The 19309-nt window shown below is 47.6% G+C and overlaps 2 protein-coding genes across 2 annotated transcripts in view; one reads left to right on the top strand and one right to left on the bottom strand.

Annotated features, from left to right (window-relative positions):
- Nucleotides 1–10871, bottom strand: part of LOC138643509 (uncharacterized) — a 1192186-nt gene extending 1181315 nt beyond the window's left edge. The window contains exon 1 of the mRNA XM_069732408.1: nucleotides 10754–10871. Coding sequence (XP_069588509.1) covers nucleotides 10754–10800 — 47 coding nt within the window. The 5' untranslated portion in view covers nucleotides 10801–10871. The remainder of the gene's footprint in view (nucleotides 1–10753) is intronic.
- Nucleotides 9125–19309, top strand: part of LOC138643220 (cytochrome P450 2C20-like) — a 253161-nt gene continuing 242976 nt past the window's right edge. Inside the window, exon 1 of the mRNA XM_069732081.1 lies at nucleotides 9125–9176. The gene's annotated coding sequence lies outside the window, so the exon portion shown is untranslated. The remainder of the gene's footprint in view (nucleotides 9177–19309) is intronic.

Genomic DNA, 19309 nt, shown 5'->3' with positions numbered 1-19309 from the left:
TGTGCCCCATATAGTGCTCTGCACCGTTCATATCTCCCCTTTGGCTGTGCCCCATATAGTGCTCTGCAGCGCTGTGTCCCATATAGTGCTCTGCAGCGTTCATATCTCCCCCTTGGCTGTGCCCCATATAGTGCTCTGCAGCGCTGTGTCCCATATAGTGCTCTGCAGCGTTCATATCTCCCCATAGCTGTGCCCCATATAGTGCTCTGCAGCGTTCATATCTCCCCCTTGGCTGTGCCCCATATAGTGCTCTGCAGCGTTCATATCTCCCCCTTGGCTGTGCCCCATATAGTGCTCTGCACCGTTCATATCTCCCCTTTGGCTGTGCCCCATATAGTGCTCTGCAGCGCTGTGTCCCATATAGTGCTCTGCACCGTTCATATCTCCCCTTTGGCTGTGCCCCATATAGTGCTCTGCAGCGCTGTGTCCCATATAGTGCTCTGCAGCGTTCATATCTCCCCCTTGGCTGTGCCCCATATAGTGCTCTGCAGCGTTCATATCTCCCCCTTGGCTGTGCCCCATATAGTGCTCTGCACCGTTCATATCTCCCCTTTGGCTGTGCCCCATATAGTGCTCTGCAGCGCTGTGTCCCATATAGTGCTCTGCAGCGTTCATATCTCCCCATAGCTGTGTCCCATATAGTGCTCTGCAGCGCTACCATATTGTCTACCATAATGTCCGCACCAGACTGCCCAATCGCTACACGAAGCCCTCTCCCACTCTTCCTACCCTTCTTGATGAAACTCTTCTGTACCGTTGGCTCCATTGGAGAGCTTACCTTACTGCCATCTTTTACTCTTGGATTCACATCAAGGAGGAGAGGACGGTGGTGGGGGGACCTGCTCACATTTCTGTATGCACCATGATGCTGTACCTTTCTATTGAACTCATGTCTGAAAGAAGAGCACAATATTGAACACCGTGCAACAGCCTCTTATGGTTTCTCAGTGTCGCCTATGAGTTAGTCCAGGGTCACAATTGCAAGTGTGATCTGAGAAAATCGCTCGAGTCTCTCGCATCAATATCCGGTGCTGCCACCGGCACTCAGGACCGGAGTGTGCAACTGCATAGAAATACATGTCGGGTATTGATGCGAGAGACTCCTAAGTGTGACCCCGGCCTAATAAAGGAATACTGAGAGCACAACACCAATAATACATGGGATGACTAGCCACACTCTTATTGAAGCACTCAATAGTAAGAGAAGGAAGAAGTGTGTATAGATCGGCAAGGATCACCGTTATTAATAAAATCAAATTTATTTAAATACAGCTATACAAGCAAGGCAAAAAACACACTTAAAACCAGTTAAAAAGCCCTAAGGGCAAGTGTAAGAGACACCTGATAGATCAAATAAGGGCCAACCAGTCTCCACAGTGTGCACCTGGTGTAAGTGAAGGATATTACGCCCCAATAAACTGTCCTGACAGAGACAAACTGCTCCGCTGATTATAACAATGAAACCAGTACATGATAACAGGCTGCACGCATGAATACATTTGAACAGAAAAAGAACAGTCCTAAGCAAATATGTCCCAAGGCAAATATGTATATATAAATCCCAAAGGAAAATGGTGGATAAGAGGTGGTGAAGCAAATAATCTCCTATGAAGACGGGATATAACACAAGATAAGGCAGGACAAAAAGAGGACCCCGGAGAGCAAGAGGTTACATAAATCCTGTAAGTAGATGTGATGGATAAGACACCCCTGGTCATGGGTGGAGGGGGAAGCCCCACGCATATCTCAGCAGAGCGTGGCTTCCTCAGGGGCGATACTGGTTGGCCCTTATTTGGTCTACCAGGTGTCTCTTACACTTGCCCTTAGGGCATTTTAACTGTTATTAAATGTGTTTTTTCCCTTGCTTGTATAGCTGTATTTAAATAGATTTGATCATTTTTTATTAAAAACGGTGATCCGAGCCAATCTATACACACTTCATGCTTCTCTTACTATTTAGTGCCAGCTATCAGTTTAACAAATTGCTTTGAGAAAACCCGGATACCAATCTCAGAGAGCAGCAAAATGTCTGCTCCTGGGAGATACCGTAGACTGCAAAAGTTGGCAGCCTGACGAAGCCATATTGCTAGGTTTTCATCCTGATGAAAAGGTTGTGTTTGGCCTCAAAACGTGTTGACATTGTAAACCTGCACATTAAACTTTCCTGAGTCTTCATCTGCATTGAGTCTTCATCAGCAGCACATTGAAGGACACCTAAATCCCATTCCATATCTGATCCATTTCTATCATAGCTGTGAAGCTCTGCATGTCCTGACTCCTTTCTATCACAGCTGTGAAGCTCTGCATCTCCTGACACCTTTCTATCATAGCTGTGAAGCTCTGCATCTCCTGACTCCTTTCTATCATAGCTGCGATGCTCTACATGTCCTGACACCTTTCTATCACAGCTGTGAAGCTCTGCATCTCCTGACACCTTTCTATCATAGCTGTGAAGCTCTGCATCTCCTGACACCTTTCTATCATAGCTGTGAAGCTCTGCATCTCCTGACACCTTTCTATCACAGCTGTGAAGCTCTGCATCTCCTGCCACCTTTCTATCACAGCTGTGAAGCTCTGCATCTCCTGACACCTTTCTATCATAGCTGTGAAGCTCTGCATCTCCTGACTCCTTTCTATCATAGCTGCGATGCTCTGCATGTCCTGACACCTTTCTATCACAGCTGTGAAGCTCTGCATCTCCTGACACCTTTCTATCATTGCTGTGAAGCTCTGCATGTCCTGATCCCTTTCTATCATAGCTGTGATGCTCTGCATCTCCTGACACCTTTCTATCATAGCTGTGAAGCTCTGCATCTTCTGACACCTTTCTATCATAGCTGTGAAGCTCTGCATCTCCTGACACCTTTCTATCATAGCTGTGATGCTCTGCATCTCCTGACACCTTTCTATCATAGCTGTGAAGCTCTGCATCTTCTGACACCTTTCTATCATAGCTGTGAAGCTCTGCATCTCCTGACTCCTTTCTATCATAGCTGCGATGCTCTGCATGTCCTGACACCTTTCTATCACAGCTGTGAAGCTCTGCATCTCCTGACACCTTTCTATCATTGCTGTGAAGCTCTGCATGTCCTGATCCCTTTCTATCATAGCTGTGATGCTCTGCATCTCCTGACACCTTTCTATCATAGCTGTGAAGCTCTGCATCTCCTGACACCTTTCTATCATAGCTGTGAAGCTCTGCATCTCCTGACACCTTTCTATCATAGCTGTGAAGTTCTGCATCTCCTGACACCTTTCTACCATAGCTGTGAAGCTCTGCATCTCCTGACACCTTTCTATCACAGCTGTGAAGCTCTGCATCTCCTGACACCTTTCTATCATAGCTGTGAAGCTCTGCATCTCCTGACACCTTTCTATCATAGCTGTGAAGCTCTGCATCTCATGACTCCTTTCTATCACAGCTGTGAAGCTCTGCATATCCTGACACCTTTCTACCATAGCTGTGAAGCTCTGCATCTCCTGACAGCTTTCTATCATAGCTGTGAAGCTCTGCATCTTCTGACACCTTTCTATCATAGCTGTGATGCTCTGCATCTCCTGACACCTTTCTACCATAGCTGTGAAGCTCTGCATCTCCTGACACCTTTCTATCATAGCTGTGAAGCTCTGCATCTCCTGACACCTTTCTACCATAGCTGTGAAGCTCTGCATCTCCTGACACCTTTCTATCATATCCTGCAATGCTCTGCATCTCCTGACACCTTTCTATCATAGCTGTGAAGCTCTGCATCTCCTGACTCCTTTCTATCATAGCCTGCAATGCTCTGCATCTCCTGACACCTTTCTATCATAGCTGTGAAGCTCTGCATCTCCTGACTCCTTTCTATCATAGCTGTGAAGCTCTGCATCTCCTGACCTCTTTCTATCATAGCTGTGAAGCTCTGCGTGTCCTGACTCCTTTCTATCATAGCTGTGAAGCTCTGCATCTCCTGACACCTTTCTATCATAGCTGTGAAGCTCTGCATCTCCTGACACCTTTCTATCATAGCTGTGAAGCTCTGCATCTCCTGACACCTTTCTACCATAGCTGTGAAGCTCTGCATCTCCTGACACCTTTCTATCATATCCTGCAATGCTCTGCATCTCCTGACTCCTTTCTATCACAGCTGTGAAGTTCTGCATATCCTGACACCTTTCTACCATAGCTGTGAAGCTCTTCATCTCCTGACACCTTTCTATCATAGCTGTGAAGCTCTGCATCTCCTGACACCTTTCTATCATAGCTGTGAAGCTCTGCATCTCCTGACACCTTTCTACCATAGCTGTGAAGCTCTGCATCTCCAGACACCTTTCTACCACAGCTGTGAAGCTCTGCATCTCCTGACACCTTTCTATCATAGCTGTGATGCTCTGCATCTCCTGACACCTTTCTACCATAGCTGTGAAGCTCTGCATCTCCTGACACCTTTCTATCATAGCTGTGAAGCTCTGCATCTCCTGACACCTTTCTACCATAGCTGTGAAGCTCTGCATCTCCTGACACCTTTCTATCATATCCTGCAATGCTCTGCATCTCCTGACACCTTTCTATCATAGCTGTGAAGCTCTGCATCTCCTGACTCCTTTCTATCATAACATAGTAACATAGTAACATAGTTAGTAAGGCCGAAAAAAGACATTTGTCCATCCAGTTCAGCCTATATTCCATCATAATAAATCCCCAGATCTACGTCCTTCTACAGAACCTAATAATTGTATGATACAATATTGTTCTGCTCCAGGAAGACATCCAGGCCTCTCTTGAACCCCTCGACTGAGTTCGCCATCACCACCTCCTCAGGCAAGCAATTCCAGATTCTCACTGCCCTAACAGTAAAGAATCCTCTTCTATGTTGGTGGAAAAACCTTCTCTCCTCCAGACGCAAAGAATGCCCCCTTGTGCCCGTCACCTTCCTTGGTATAAACAGATCCTCAGCGAGATATTTGTATTGTCCCCTTATATACTTATACATGGTTATTAGATCGCCCCTCAGTCGTCTTTTTTCTAGACTAAATAATCCTAATTTCGCTAATCTATCTGGGTATTGTAGTTCTCCCATCCCCTTTATTAATTTTGTTGCCCTCCTTTGTACTCTCTCTAGTTCCATTATATCCTTCCTGAGCACCGGTGCCCAAAACTGGACACAGTACTCCATGTGCGGTCTAACTAGGGATTTGTACAGAGGCAGTATAATGCTCTCATCATGTGTATCCAGACCTCTTTTAATGCACCCCATGATCCTGTTTGCCTTGGCAGCTGCTGCCTGGCACTGGCTGCTCCAGGTAAGTTTATCATTAACTAGGATCCCCAAGTCCTTCTCCCTGTCAGATTTACCCAGTGGTTTCCCGTTCAGTGTGTAATGGTGATATTGATTCCCTCTTCCCATGTGTATAACCTTACATTTATCATTGTTAAACCTCATCTGCCACCTTTCAGCCCAAGTTTCGAACTTATCCAGATCCATCTGTAGCAGAATACTATCTTCTCTTGTATTAACTGCTTTACATAGTTTTGTATCATCTGCAAATATCGATATTTTACTGTGTAAACCTTCTACCAGATCATTAATGAATATGTTGAAGAGAACAGGTCCCAATACTGACCCCTGCGGTACCCCACTGGTCACAGCGACCCAGTTAGAGACTATACCATTTATAACCACCCTCTGCTTTCTATCACTAAGCCAGTTACTAACCCATTTACACACATTTTCCCCCAGACCAAGCATTCTCATTTTGTGTACCAACCTCTTGTGCGGCACGGTATCAAACGCTTTGGAAAAATCGAGATATACCACGTCCAATGACTCACCGTGGTCCAGTCTATAGCTTACCTCTTCATAAAAACTGATTAGATTGGTTTGACAGGAGCGATTTCTCATAAACCCATGCTGATATGGAGTTAAACAGTTATTCTCATTGAGATAATCCAGAATAACATCCCTCAGAAACCCTTCAAATATTTTACCAACAATAGAGGTTAGACTTACTGGCCTATAATTTCCAGGTTCACTTTTAGAGCCCTTTTTGAATATTGGCACCACATTTGCTATGCGCCAGTCCTGCGGAACAGACCCTGTCGCTATAGAGTCACTAAAAATAAGAAATAATGGTTTATCTATTACATTACTTAGTTCTCTTAGTACTCGTGGGTGTATGCCATCCGGACCCGGAGATTTATCTATTTTAATCTTATTTAGCCGGTTTCGCACCTCTTCTTGGGTTAGATTGGTGACCCTTAATATAGGGTTTTCATTGTTTCTTGGGATTTCACCTAGCATTTCATTTTCCACCGTGAATACCGTGGAGAAGAAGGTGTTTAATATGTTAGCTTTTTCCTCGTCATCTACAACCATTCTTTCCTCACTATTTTTTAAGGGGCCTACATTTTCAGTTTTTATTCTTTTACTATTGATATAGTTGAAGAACAGTTTGGGATTAGTTTTACTCTCCTTAGCAATGTGCTTCTCTGTTTCCTTTTTGGCAGCTTTAATTAGTTTTTTAGATAAAGTATTTTTCTCCCTATAGTTTTTTAGAGCTTCAATGGTGCCATCCTGCTTTAGTAGTGCAAATGCTTTCTTTTTTACTGTTAATTGCCTGTCTTACTTCTTTGTTTAGCCACATTGGGTTTTTCCTATTTCTAGTCCTTTTATTCCCACAAGGTATAAACCGCTTACACTGCCTATTTAGGATGTTCTTAAACATTTCCCATTTATTATCTGTATTCTCATTTCTGAGGATATTGTCCCAGTCTACCAGATTAAGGGCATCTCTAAGCTGTTCAAACTTTGCCTTCCTAAAGTTCAATGTTTTTGTGACTCCCTGACAAGTCCCCCTAGTGAAAGACAGGTGAAACTGCACAATATTGTGGTCGCTATTTCCTAAATGCCCAACCACCTGCAGATTTGTTATTCTGTCAGGTCTATTAGATAGTATTAGGTCTAAAAGTGCTGCTCCTCTGGTTGGATTCTGCACCAATTGTGAAAGATAATTTTTCTTGGTTATTAGCAGAAACCTGTTGCCTTTATGGGTTTCACAGGTTTCTGTTTCCCAGTTAATATCCGGGTAGTTAAAGTCCCCCATAACCAGGACCTCATTATGGGTTGCAGCTTCATCTATCTGCTTTAGAAGTAGACTTTCCATGCTTTCTGTTATATTTGGGGGTTTGTAACAGACCCCAATGAGAATTTTGTTACCATTTTTCCCTCCATGAATTTCAACCCATATGGACTCGACATCCTCATTCCCTTCGCTAATATCCTCCCTTAAAGTGGACTTTAGACAAGACTTTACATAGAGACAAACCCCTCCTCCTCTCCGATTTTTACGATCCTTTCTAAACAGACTGTAACCCTGTAAGTTAACTGCCCAGTCATAGCTTTCATCTAACCATGTCTCGGTTATTCCCACTATGTCAAAGTTACCTGTAGATATTTCTGCTTCTAGTTCTTCCATCTTGTTTGTCAGGCTTCTGGCGTTTGCGAGCATGCAGTTTAGAGGATTTTGTTTTGTTCCAATCTCCTCACTGTGGATTGTTTTAGAAATGTTCTTACCTCCCTTCTGAGTATGTTTTCCTGGGTCGTCTTTGTTCGAGTCTAATGTTTTTCTTCCCGTCCCCTCTTCTTCTAGTTTAACGCCCTCCTGATGAGTGTAGCGAGTCTTCTGGCGAATGTGTGTTTCCCAGGTTTGTTGAGGTGTAGTCCGTCTCTGGCGAGGAGTCCATCATACCAGTAATTCACACCGTGGTCCAGGAATCCAAATCCTTGTTGTCTGCACCATCGTCTTAGCCAGTTGTTTGCATCAAGGATCCTGTTCCATCTCCTGGTGCCATGCCCATCTACTGGAAGGATAGAAGAAAAAACTACCTGTGCATCCAGTTCCTTTACTTTCTTCCCCAACTCTTCAAAGTCCTTGCAGATTGTCGGTAGGTCCTTCCTTGCCGTGTCATTGGTGCCAACATGTATCAGAAGAAATGGGTGGATGTCCTTGGAGCTGAAGAGCTTTGGTATCCTATCGGTCACATCCTTGATCATCGCACCTGGAAGGCAGCATACTTCTCTTGCAGTTATGTCCGGTCTGCAGATGCAGATCATAGCTGTGAAGCTCTGCATCTCCTGACCTCTTTCTATCATAGCTGTGAAGCTCTGCGTGTCCTGACTCCTTTCTATCATAGCTGTGAAGCTCTGCGTGTCCTGACACCTTTCTATCATAGCTGCGATGCTCTGCACCTCCTGATCCCTTTCTATCATAGCTGTGAAGCTCTGCGTGTCCTGACACCTTTCTATCATAGCCTGCAGTATTTTGGGCATTCTCTTCCTGTGGTGGGATATGCCTGGGGGGCTGGCCTCTGCCCCTCACATGCACCAATGATCCTGTGGTCAGTTATCTTGTTTTCCTTCCCAGATCTATTTTGTAACCTTGTGGAAAAACTCACGAAACCCAAGACCTTGTCAAACTTGCACAGATCCTTACACCTACCCCTTCATATACAGTACAGACCAAAAGTTTGGACACACCTTCTCATTTAAAGATATTTCTGTGTTTTCATGACTATGACAATTGTACATTCACACAGGCTTTGCGTGCCCTGACCTCCCTTTTATATATAAATCACATTTCACTTTCAGCTTACTCGTCTCTCCGTACACTGCGCCGCCGTCACGGTTCTTCCTTAGTTATCCAGTGTCACCTTTGGCCATTTATGTAATAACAGAGACACAGTCCAGTAGTAACTCAGAACACAGAACTTTACTTTCAGAAGTTCGCGGCACATCTGGGGATCTGGGGATTTATTATGATATCTGGAGATTTATTATGATGGAATATAGGCTGAACTGGATGGACAAATGTCTTTTTTCGGCCTTACTAACTATGTTACTATGTTACTATGTTACATCCAGGTTCTATCTATCTATCTATCTATCTATCTATCTATCTATCTATCTATCTATCTATCTATCTATCTATCTATCTATCTATCAGATTTAGTAAATAAGACTAATAATTCTGTTGCGACCAGTATATAGAATAGGCTGCCACTCAATCACCCCATGGAGTCTGGACTATTGAGCTCTGTGTACAGAGGTGGTTAATCATGAACTCCATGTAACATATCACTTGTGCCGGACTCATTGCGCTGGTTCAGTTCACCTGAGCAAAGGTTCCAGAAGACACAGGTCAGTACTGTGCTCAGACGGGAAGGATAGAGGCTAAAGAAATATATATAGATGTGTCTGCAGATCGGTGTGTAGAGGATCAAACATATTACATGGCTCACATGTGAATTATACCTCAGTTCTATAATGGTCTTTTGTGGGTCAGACATGGATCTTACTGAAAAGTGGATCTTTTATGCCCCAGTCAGTTTAATTCTGTCCAGATAGATTTGAAGGGGATCTCTGTTTGATCACCTTCATTCCTGGAAGGAGACATGTAGTAGTAGTAATAATAATAATCTTTATTTATATAGCGCCAACATATTCCGCAGCGCTTTACAGTTTAACAGTTTTAAACACAACAGTCATAAGTAGCCCAATAAGTGGTCCCTGCTCGTGAGAGCTTACAATCCACAATGAGGTGGGGGACATACAAAGTACAGGTGAGTATTTACAATGATGTATTTACAATGATGGTCCGGCCATCTTCAGGGGGTGGGGGATAGATGGAGATACTGAATGGGCTACACACACACACAAACATGAAATGACTGATTAGGGAACGTGATAGGCCGCTCTGAACAAATGTGTTTTGAGGGAGCGCCTAAAACTATGCAAGTTGTGGATGGTCCTAATATCTTGGGGTAGAGCATTCCAGAGGATTGGCGCAGCACGGGAGAAGTCTTGGAGTCGGGAGTGGGAGGTACGGATTAGTGCAGAGGTTAATCGAAAGTCATTTGCAGAGCGCAGTGGTCTGTTAGGCTGATAGACAGAAATGAGGGAGGAGATGTATGGGGGGCCACACTGTGGAGGGCTTTGTGGGTGAGAACAAGTACTTTGAATTGTATCCTGTTGTCACGATTCCCCTGACCGCTGTCACCACTGGGTCAGGATTCACACCGTGACCGTCACCCCTACGTCACGGATCAGGGTGACTTTAGGCCAACAGACGGCTATCACATGTGCAGGGGGGCTTATCTTAGTTATCCCTCCACTGCTAACAATGTGATGAAAAACCACACACAGGGCTATTGACCTCTTAGTTTACAGCAGGGGCTTATTCTAGGTATCCCACTGCTTTTCTATATACCACGAACTGCAGGGATTTATGTATATCCCGCTTACAGTTCCACTTAACACTTGCAGCTCTCTGGCGCCCCCCTTACTCTCAGGTCAGATTAGGTACTGCACCCTGGGTAATTAGTCGCCAGAAAGGCTGCCTGCTATGTACTGGCTATTGGGCACTCTGCAGCGACGCGATAACTACTCCCACACAGGCAGGAACAATAATTATCAAACCCGCAGTTGCTTCAGCATAATCCAACCGTCAGCACACTTTCGCTGCCACCAGCTTCGATTAAACGGGTCCGAAGCTAACCCAACTCAACAGTAACAGTAGCGAATTTTCCCTTCAAGAGACTTAGGGTACAGTTTAGAGCAGGAGAACGAACTAATATATAATAGTATATCCCATTCAAAATAACTAGGCAGTGCGTTATCAAAAATAGTTTATAAAGATGTTATACATGAGACAATTGCAAATATGTACAAGGGTAATTATAACATAAAGGGAATAAATGAGAAAAGATAACACTCACATATTAAAAGCATTGCAGGCATCCAGGCTAGTGCAGTTTCCATACATCCCAGTCCATGGGATGTACCAGCTCTTCCAGGACAATAGGACAAAGCAGTCCAGAAGGAGAAATCAGCAAAAAGTGACTCCTCAGAGCCTGCCAGACACTTAAAACATTAAGGCTGTGACATCACAGAAAGGCTGGCTTATCCAGACCCTCCTCTCTCTACATTCTGCCTAAACTTTAAACTATTCTCTCTAATTTCTATAACTTCACTACAAAACATGACAGAGTCATACCAAACCCATAATTCATCTCGGATTAACGTGAGCATTCTAATGAGATCAAATATGTCCTATCTGGGATACCTATTTACAGAGAAAACCCTACTTCTTTACCAGATGGAGTTAGAAACTCGTGTTTCGCGGGTTGTGTAGATACACCGAGTGAGAATAAAAATATATATTTTCGTATTTCTAGCTTAAATCGTTTGCCTAATATCTAACAAAAACTAAACAAAGACTCTTTCATGAATTTTTGGAGCCATTTTTCCTGTTCTAGCTGGACAAGAGCTTACACAGGAAATGCCAGTCGTAAATTCCGTTCGGCCATAAAACTTCTAACCCCCACACTCTCTGAGAAGGAAAGCCAGGAATTTGCAGCTACAAACTGTTACTCCAAGAAGGGGGGCTTAGCCCACACAGGCTAGAGAACTACTTATGATATTTCATACCATATCGTGACACCTCCCCCTTTTGGTGTGCGCTAGGGAGGTAGAACCCGACGGTATGCCTCCATGGGCACCTCAGTAGGTTCACCCTGGCGGGAGAGTCCATCTGCATTCCCATGCTCCCTGCCCGTTTTGTGTTCAGTGGTGAAGTCAAACTGCTGAAGGGCAAGGCTCCAGCGTAGCAACCTGCCGTTGGTTCCACACATGGCGTTTAGCCAGCGCAGAGGGTTGTGGTCGGTCACCACAGTGAAAGTGTGACCATACAAGTAGGGCTGCAAGCGCTGCAGGGCCCAGACTATGGCCAGGCACTCCTTCTCGATTGTGGAGTAGGCCACTTCCCTCGGCAAAAGTTTCCGGCTCAGGTATAACACGGGGTGCTCTTGGTCCTCCGAGTCAACCTGGCTGAGCACAGCACCAAGGCCAAACTCGCTGGCGTCGGTCTGCACCAAGAACGGTCGACTGCTGTCGACTGCTTTCAACACCGGGGCGTTGCACAGTGCGGTTTTCAACGCCTGGAAGGCCCCCTCACAGCCATCTGTCCAGTTGACAATGTGAGGTAGCTTCTTCCTGGTGAGGTCCGTCAAAGGTTTTGCCAGGCTACTATAGTGCTTTACGAAGCGCCTATAGTACCCTGCAGTGCCCAAGAAGGACATCACCTGTTTCTTGGTCATGGGAGTGGGCCAGTTCACGATCACTCCCACTTTGTCAGGCTCTGGCTTCAGGGTGTTCCCGCCTACCCGGTGCCCCAGGTAGTGAACCTCCCTCATGCCCATCTGACACTTTCCCGGCTTGATAGTCAGTCCTGCTTGGTGAATTCGCCTGAGCACCTCCTCGAGATGCTGCAGGTGTTCCTTCCAGGAGGGACTGAAGATGGCAATGTCATCCAAGTACGCCACGGCGTACGTCTCCAGTCCCTGAAGCAGGAGGTTGACCATCCGCTGGAAAGTGGCAGGGGCATTCTTCATGCCGAAGGGCATGACCGTGGACTCGTACAGTCCAAAGGGTGTGATAAAGGCGGACTTTTCCTGCGCCTCGGGGCTCAGGGGAATCTGCCAGTATCCTCGACTCAGATCCATTATTGTTAGGTAATCTGCGCCAGCTAACTGCTCAAGCAGCTCCTCCATGCGCGGCATTGGGTGCGCATCCGAGGCTGTGATGGCGTTGAGCCCCCTGTAGTCCACGCAGAACCGGGTGGTCCGGTCCTTCTTTGGCACGAGAACTACAGGTGATGCCCACGCGCTCTTTGACCGTCGAATCACCCCCAGCTGTAACATCTCATCGATCTCTTGGCGCATAGTCTGCTGCACCTGGTCAGAGATTCGATAGGGTGTTCGCCGTAGTGGGGCGTGATTCCTGGTGTCCACCTCGTGGACTGCTAACTCAGTCCTCCCAGGTCGGTTGGAGAATACGACCCGGAAGGGTTCCAGTGTGGTTTGCAACTGCACCCGCTGGGGTTCAGTTAACAAGGCGCTTACCTCCACATCCTCGATGGACCCATTGGCCTTGGCTTGGGCCAGCAAGTCCAGGAGGGTGTCTTCCTCCCCGTCTTCGGGTAAGCTGCAGACCGGTAGGACGAAAGGTTCACGTTCATGATGAGCCTTCATCATGTTGACGTGAAAGGCCTTTCGCCTACCCCGAGCGTGGTCAAGCGTGACCACGTACGTGACCGGGTTGAGCTGTTGGTGGACGACGTACGGGCCCTCCCAGGCTGCCTGAAGCATATCCGTTGGTACAGGGACCAGCACCCACACCTTTTGACCCACGTGGTAGGTCCGCTCCCGGGCGTTCTGGTCGTACCAGTGCTTCTGATCAGCCTGAGCCTGCGTCATGTTGTCATGCACCAACTGCGTCAAGGTCTGCATCTTGTCACGGAAGCGCATGACATACTCCACTATGGACACTTCAGAAGGGTTCGGCTCCTCTTCCCAGAATTCTCTTACCAACCCAAGGGGTCCCCGGACTCGCCTGCCGTACAGGAGCTCGAAGGGTGAGAACCCCGTCGAGGCCTGCGGAACCTCTCGGTAAGCGAACAGCAGGTGTGGGAGGTACCGCTCCCAGTCGCGCCCTTGAGTCTCAACCAGCATGCGTAGCATCTGTTTGAGGGTACCATTGAAGCGTTCACACAAGCCATTGGTCTGTGGGTGATACGCACTCGATACCAGGTGCTTCACCTGCATTCTCTTACAGAGAGCCTCCATTAGGCGAGACATAAATTGGGTCCCTTGATCAGTAAGCATTTCCCTGGGAAATCCTACACGTGAAAAGATGGCCAACAGGGCATCCGCCACCTTATCTGCCCTAGTTGACGACAGAGCTACTGCCTCTGGGTACCGGGTAGCATAGTCTACCACAGTAAGGATGTATTGCTTTCCAGAGCTGCTGGGGACGGCCAGCGGGCCCACAATGTCCACCGCGATCCTCTGGAAAGGCTCCTCTATCACTGGCAAAGGGATCAGGGGAGCCTTAATAGCAGGTCCCGCCTTCCCCACTCTTTGACAAGTGATACAGGAGCGGCAGTAGTTTGACACATCTGTCCCCATCTTAGGCCAATAGAAGTGTTGAGACAGCCGGGCCTTAGTTTTGCTGATCCCCAAGTGTCCAGCTAGCGGGATCTCATGGGCAATCCGCAACAACTCACCCCGGAATTGCTGCGGGACGACCAGCTGTCTTTCCCTCAACCACTCCTTTTGTGATTCTCCGGGTACTGTCTCCCGGTACAACCTACCTTGTTCCCAGAACACCTTCTCCTTATCAGTCTCGGAGAAGTGCGTCCCGGCAAGTTGTCTCAAACTCTCTAGGCTCGCATCTGTGTGCAGAGCGGCCTGAAACTCCTGGCTAGGGGAAGCCAGAAGCGATGTCAGGGTCCCTTCCCCACGGGAACCCTCTTGGACCTGCTCTGGGTCCACCTCTGGTTCAGTCACAGTAATGACTGAGGAGGGTCCGGAAGGCCGACAGTTATCTGCGTTCCGGGCACTCTGACTGCGGGTGACAGCAGCTACGTAGGCTGTCTCCCCGGGGATTTCTACAGGCCCATCAGCCGATGCTGCTATGGGCTCTACCTCCCCATCCACCCCCAACACTCCAGGGGCAGTGCTACTTATGGGCCAGTTACCTTCCTCGGTGGCACTGGTCAATTTCATGGCATCACCTTTCTCACGGTTCCCATGCTTCTCCCCATCTCCTGTAGCACCGACACTTGCCCCTGCTAGGGGTTCCTCAGCCGTCTCACTCCGCAGAGCGACGGGGCTGGGCACGCCTGTACCTATGGACACATTAACCTTCACAGAAAAATCATTATCAGGTTCAGTTGGCACAGGTACAACATTTTTGCCATCAATCCTAGGGAAAAAATGGTTAATAGATGCATCATTACAAGGTAAAGCATGGTCAGGTAACACATGCGATTTCCCATCATCATCATCATCATCATCATCAGGGTTAACGTTACCCTTATTAGTAGATTGGGGAGGGGTGTCAGGAACGTAGTATGCAAACATCCTCCCCAAATCAGTCCCCAACAAAACATCAGTGGGCAAATTATCAGACAGCCCCACTTCCTTCACCCCGCTCCCAGCACCCCAATCAATAAAAACCCGGGCCATCGGTAAGGGACAGCTGATGCCCCCAATCCCAGTGACAGTTAGGGTTTTCCCCGGAATGATTTCTTCAGGGGCCGCCAGTTCGGGTCGGATGAGGGTTCGTTCAGCCCCGGTGTCCTTGAGGCCTGTAGCAACATGGCCTCCCACAGTGACGGGCTGCACGTTGTCACACACCCTCCCAACCACACCACCCACCAAAAGAACTGCTGCATTAGGCCCTGGGGCCTTGGCTGGGGGGTTCTTCGGCCTGTCTGGACAGAAGGTACTGATATGCCCAGGCCGCTTGCAGGTGTGACACGTGCGAGGTTCGGTGGTAGGTCTGGTGCTGTTGGCCACAGGGCCAGGACCTCGGGTGTGCTGGCTGGCAGGGGTACTGGCGTTGGTTGCAGGCTTACCCCCTCTCCAGCTGGTGGTGACTGGCTTCCGCACTTCCGATCCACGGTTGGCCTCATAGGCATCGGCAATCTGCGCTGCTTTCGTCACGTCTTTGGGTTCTCTGTCCATCACGAACTGTCGCACCTCAGCTGGGCAAAGATGAAAGAACTGGTCTTTGATCATCAGGTCTCGCAGCTGCGCAAAGGTGGTCACTGACAGTCCTTGGGTCCACTGGTCAAAGTGGGTCCCCAGTCCATGCACCACATCACTGTAACTGTCGTGTGGGCCACGTTGGAGGGTCCGGAACTTTCTACGGTACACCTCGGGTGTAAGCTGGTACTTGGCTATCAGAGCCTTTTTGATGGCCTCATAGTCACCATCTTGTTCTTGAGGGAGGGCAGCAAACGCCTCCAGAGCTTTACCTCTCAGCCCTGGTGTCAGGTATCGGGCCCATTCATCTGTAGGCAGCTGGTACTGCCTGCAGGCTTTCTCAAAGGCCCGCAGAAAAGTGTCCAAGTCTCCGTCCTTCTCCATAACAGGGAAGTGATCGGGCCGGGGCTTAGGCATCTGAGCGCTACTGGGCTCACGGCTGGACTGGGACGACCCCTGCATTTGCAGTCGGGCCATCTGCAGCTGGTACTCCCGCTCCGCTTGGGCCTCTCGCTCGGCTCGCTGGGCCTCTCTCTCGGCTCGCTGGGCCTGGGCCTCTCTCTCAGCTCGCTCCTGGTATTGCTGGATCAGCTGCAGACGTCTCTCTAGGTCATCTGCGGAGCATTGTTGCAGAGCCAGCTGCAGGAGGAGGTCTGCGCCCCCCTGGTTGCCAGTAGGGCCCGTATTCAGTGGTTGGACCTCTGCTGCAGCCTCATGTTCGCTGGTGCTGGCTTCTGCGGCCTCTGAGCTCTGAGATTGGTCTCGAGCGGCTTCCCATTGCACCAGATCTGCGACCAGTTGGGCTTTGTTTTTGCTTGCAAAGTCAATGTGCTGTGACTTGCATAAGGCAACAAGGGTGTCTCTGGTCTGCTGTTCATAAAAGGTTTCTCCCAGCACAACCATGGTTGCCAAATAAAAGATAGGATAGAAAAACGAAGAGAAAGGGAAGGGATAATTACCAGTACGCAATTGTCTCACAACTAAAAAGCACTGAGTTCGTTCTCCAAACTTATTTGCGCAGAGTCCTCGCAAGAACTTTCTGCAAGTTTTTAGTGAGAGGAATGATTACTCAAACCAAATCACTAATGCTCTAAGATATCCCACCGCCTTGCCACCAATTGTCACGATTCCCCTGACCGCTGTCACCACTGGGTCAGGATTCACACCGTGACCGTCACCCCTACGTCACGGATCAGGGTGACTTTAGGCCAACAGACGGCTATCACATGTGCAGGGGGGCTTATCTTAGTTATCCCTCCACTGCTAACAATGTGATGAAAAACCACACACAAGGCTATTGACCTCTTAGTTTACAGCAGGGGCTTATTCTAGGTATCCCACTGCTTTTCTATATACCACGAACTGCAGGGATTTATGTATATCCCGCTTACAGTTCCACTTAACACTTGCAGCTCTCTGGTGCCCCCCCTACTCTCAGGTCAGATTAGGTACTGCACCCTGGGTAATTAGTCGCCAGAAAGGCTGCCTGCTATGTACTGGCTATTGGGCACGCTGCAGCGACGCGATAACTACTCCCACACAGGCAGGAACAATAATTATCAAACCCGCAGTTGCTTCAGCATAATCCAACCGTCAGCACACTTTCGCTGCCACCAGCTTCGATTAAACGGGTCTGAAGCTAACCCAACTCAACAGTAACAGTAGCGAATTTTCCCTTCAAGAGACTTAGGGTACAGTTTAGAGCAGGAGAACGAACTAATATATAATAGTATATCCCATTCAAAATAACTAGGCAGTGCGTTATCAAAAATAGTTTATAAAGATGTTATACATGAGACAATTGCAAATATGTACAAGGGTAATTATAACATAAAGGGAATAAATGAGAAAAGATAACACTCACATATTAAAAGCATTGCAGGCATCCAGGCTAGTGCAGTTTCCATACATCCCAGTCCATGGGATGTACCAGCTCTTCCAGGACAATAGGACAAAGCAGTCCAGAAGGAGAAATCAGCAAAAAGTGACTCCTCAGAGCCTGCCAGACACTTAAAACATTAAGGCTGTGACATCACAGAAAGGCTGGCTTATCCAGACCCTCCTCTCTCTACATTCTGCCTAAACTTTAAACTATTCTCTCTAATTTCTATAACTTCACTACAAAACATGACAGAGTCATACCAAACCCATAATTCATCTCGGATTAACGTGAGCATTCTAATGAGATCAAATATGTCCTATCTGGGATACATAGTTACAGAGAAAACCCTACTTCTTTACCAGATGGAGTTAGAAACTCGTGTTTCGCGGGTTGTGTAGATACACCGAGTGAGAATAAAAATATATATTTTCGTATTTCTAGCTTAAATCGTTTGCCTAATATCTAACAAAAACTAAACAAAGACTCTTTCATGAATTTTTGGAGCCATTTTTCCTGTTCTAGCTGGACAAGAGCTTACACAGGAAATGCCAGTCGTAAATTCCGTTCGGCCATAAAACTTCTAACCCCCACACTCTCTGAGAAGGAAAGCCAGGAATTTGCAGCTACAAACTGTTACTCCAAGAAGGGGGGCTTAGCCCACACAGGCTAGAGAACTACTTATGATATTTCATACCATATCGTGACACCTGTAATGAATGGGCAGCCAGTGTAACGACTGGCGAAGAGCAGACGCGTCTGTGTAACGATTAGCCAGATGGACGACCCTGGCTGCTGCATTAAGGATGGACTGGAGAGGGGAAAGTCACGTGAGGGGGAGGCCAATTAATAGAGCGTTACAGTAGTCCAGGGGGGAGTGGATCAGGGCGACCGTGAGGGTTTTTCTTGTTTCCATGGTAAGAAAAGGGCGGATTCTAGAGATGTTCTTTAGGTGTAAGCGGCACGAGCGGGCAAGAGATTGTATATGGGAGGTGAAGGAGAGATCGGAGTCAAACATAACACCCAGACAGCGCGCCTGCTGCCGGGGTGTTATTATGGTGCCACCCACGGAGAGGGAAATGTCAGATTTAGGGAGGTTAGTAGATGGCGGGAGCAGAAGTTCAGTTTTGGAGAGGTTGAGTTTCAGATAGAGAGCGGACATGATGTTGGAGACTGCGGACAGACAGTCAGTGGTGTTCTGTAGTACAGCGGGGGTAAGGTCAGGGGATGACGTGTATAGTTGTGTGTCATCTGCATAAAGATGGTACTGAAAGCCAAATCTGCTGATGGTCTGTCCAATTGGGGCCGTGTAGAGGGAGAAGAGAAGGGGGCCAAGGACTGAGCCCTGAGGTACCCCGACAGCGAGAGGAAGAGGAGATGAAGTGGAGCCAGAGAACAGGACACTGAAGGAGCGGTCAGAAAGATAGGAGGAGAACCAGGAGAGAGCAGTGTCCTTAATGCCTAGTGACTGGAGCCTAGAGAGTAGGAGAGGGTGGTCAACATGTCGAAAGCTGCAGAAAGATTGAGAAAAATGAGCAGAGAGTGGTCACCGTTACGTTTTGCTGTCAGAAGGTCATTGGTCACTTTGATGAGTGCAGTTTCTGTCGAGTGTAGGGGGCGGAAACCGGACTGTGAAGGGTCTAGGAGGGAATGAATGGAGAGGTAACGGGTAAGTCGGGAGTAGACTAGGCACTCCAAGAGTTTAGAGATGAAGGGGAGATTGGAGACCGGTCTGTAGTTTTGTGCAGGATTGGTCGAGGGCGGGTTTCTTTAGTAATGGAGTAACGATAGAGTGCTTGTACTTCCTTGGTCAGATTCCCAAGTCATGGTGCCCAGAATAGATG

This window comes from Ranitomeya imitator, chromosome 6 (assembly GCF_032444005.1).
Source record: "Ranitomeya imitator isolate aRanImi1 chromosome 6, aRanImi1.pri, whole genome shotgun sequence".
NCBI classification, from domain to species: domain Eukaryota; kingdom Metazoa; phylum Chordata; class Amphibia; order Anura; family Dendrobatidae; genus Ranitomeya; species Ranitomeya imitator.
This window is presented reverse-complemented; position numbering and strand designations above follow the sequence as displayed.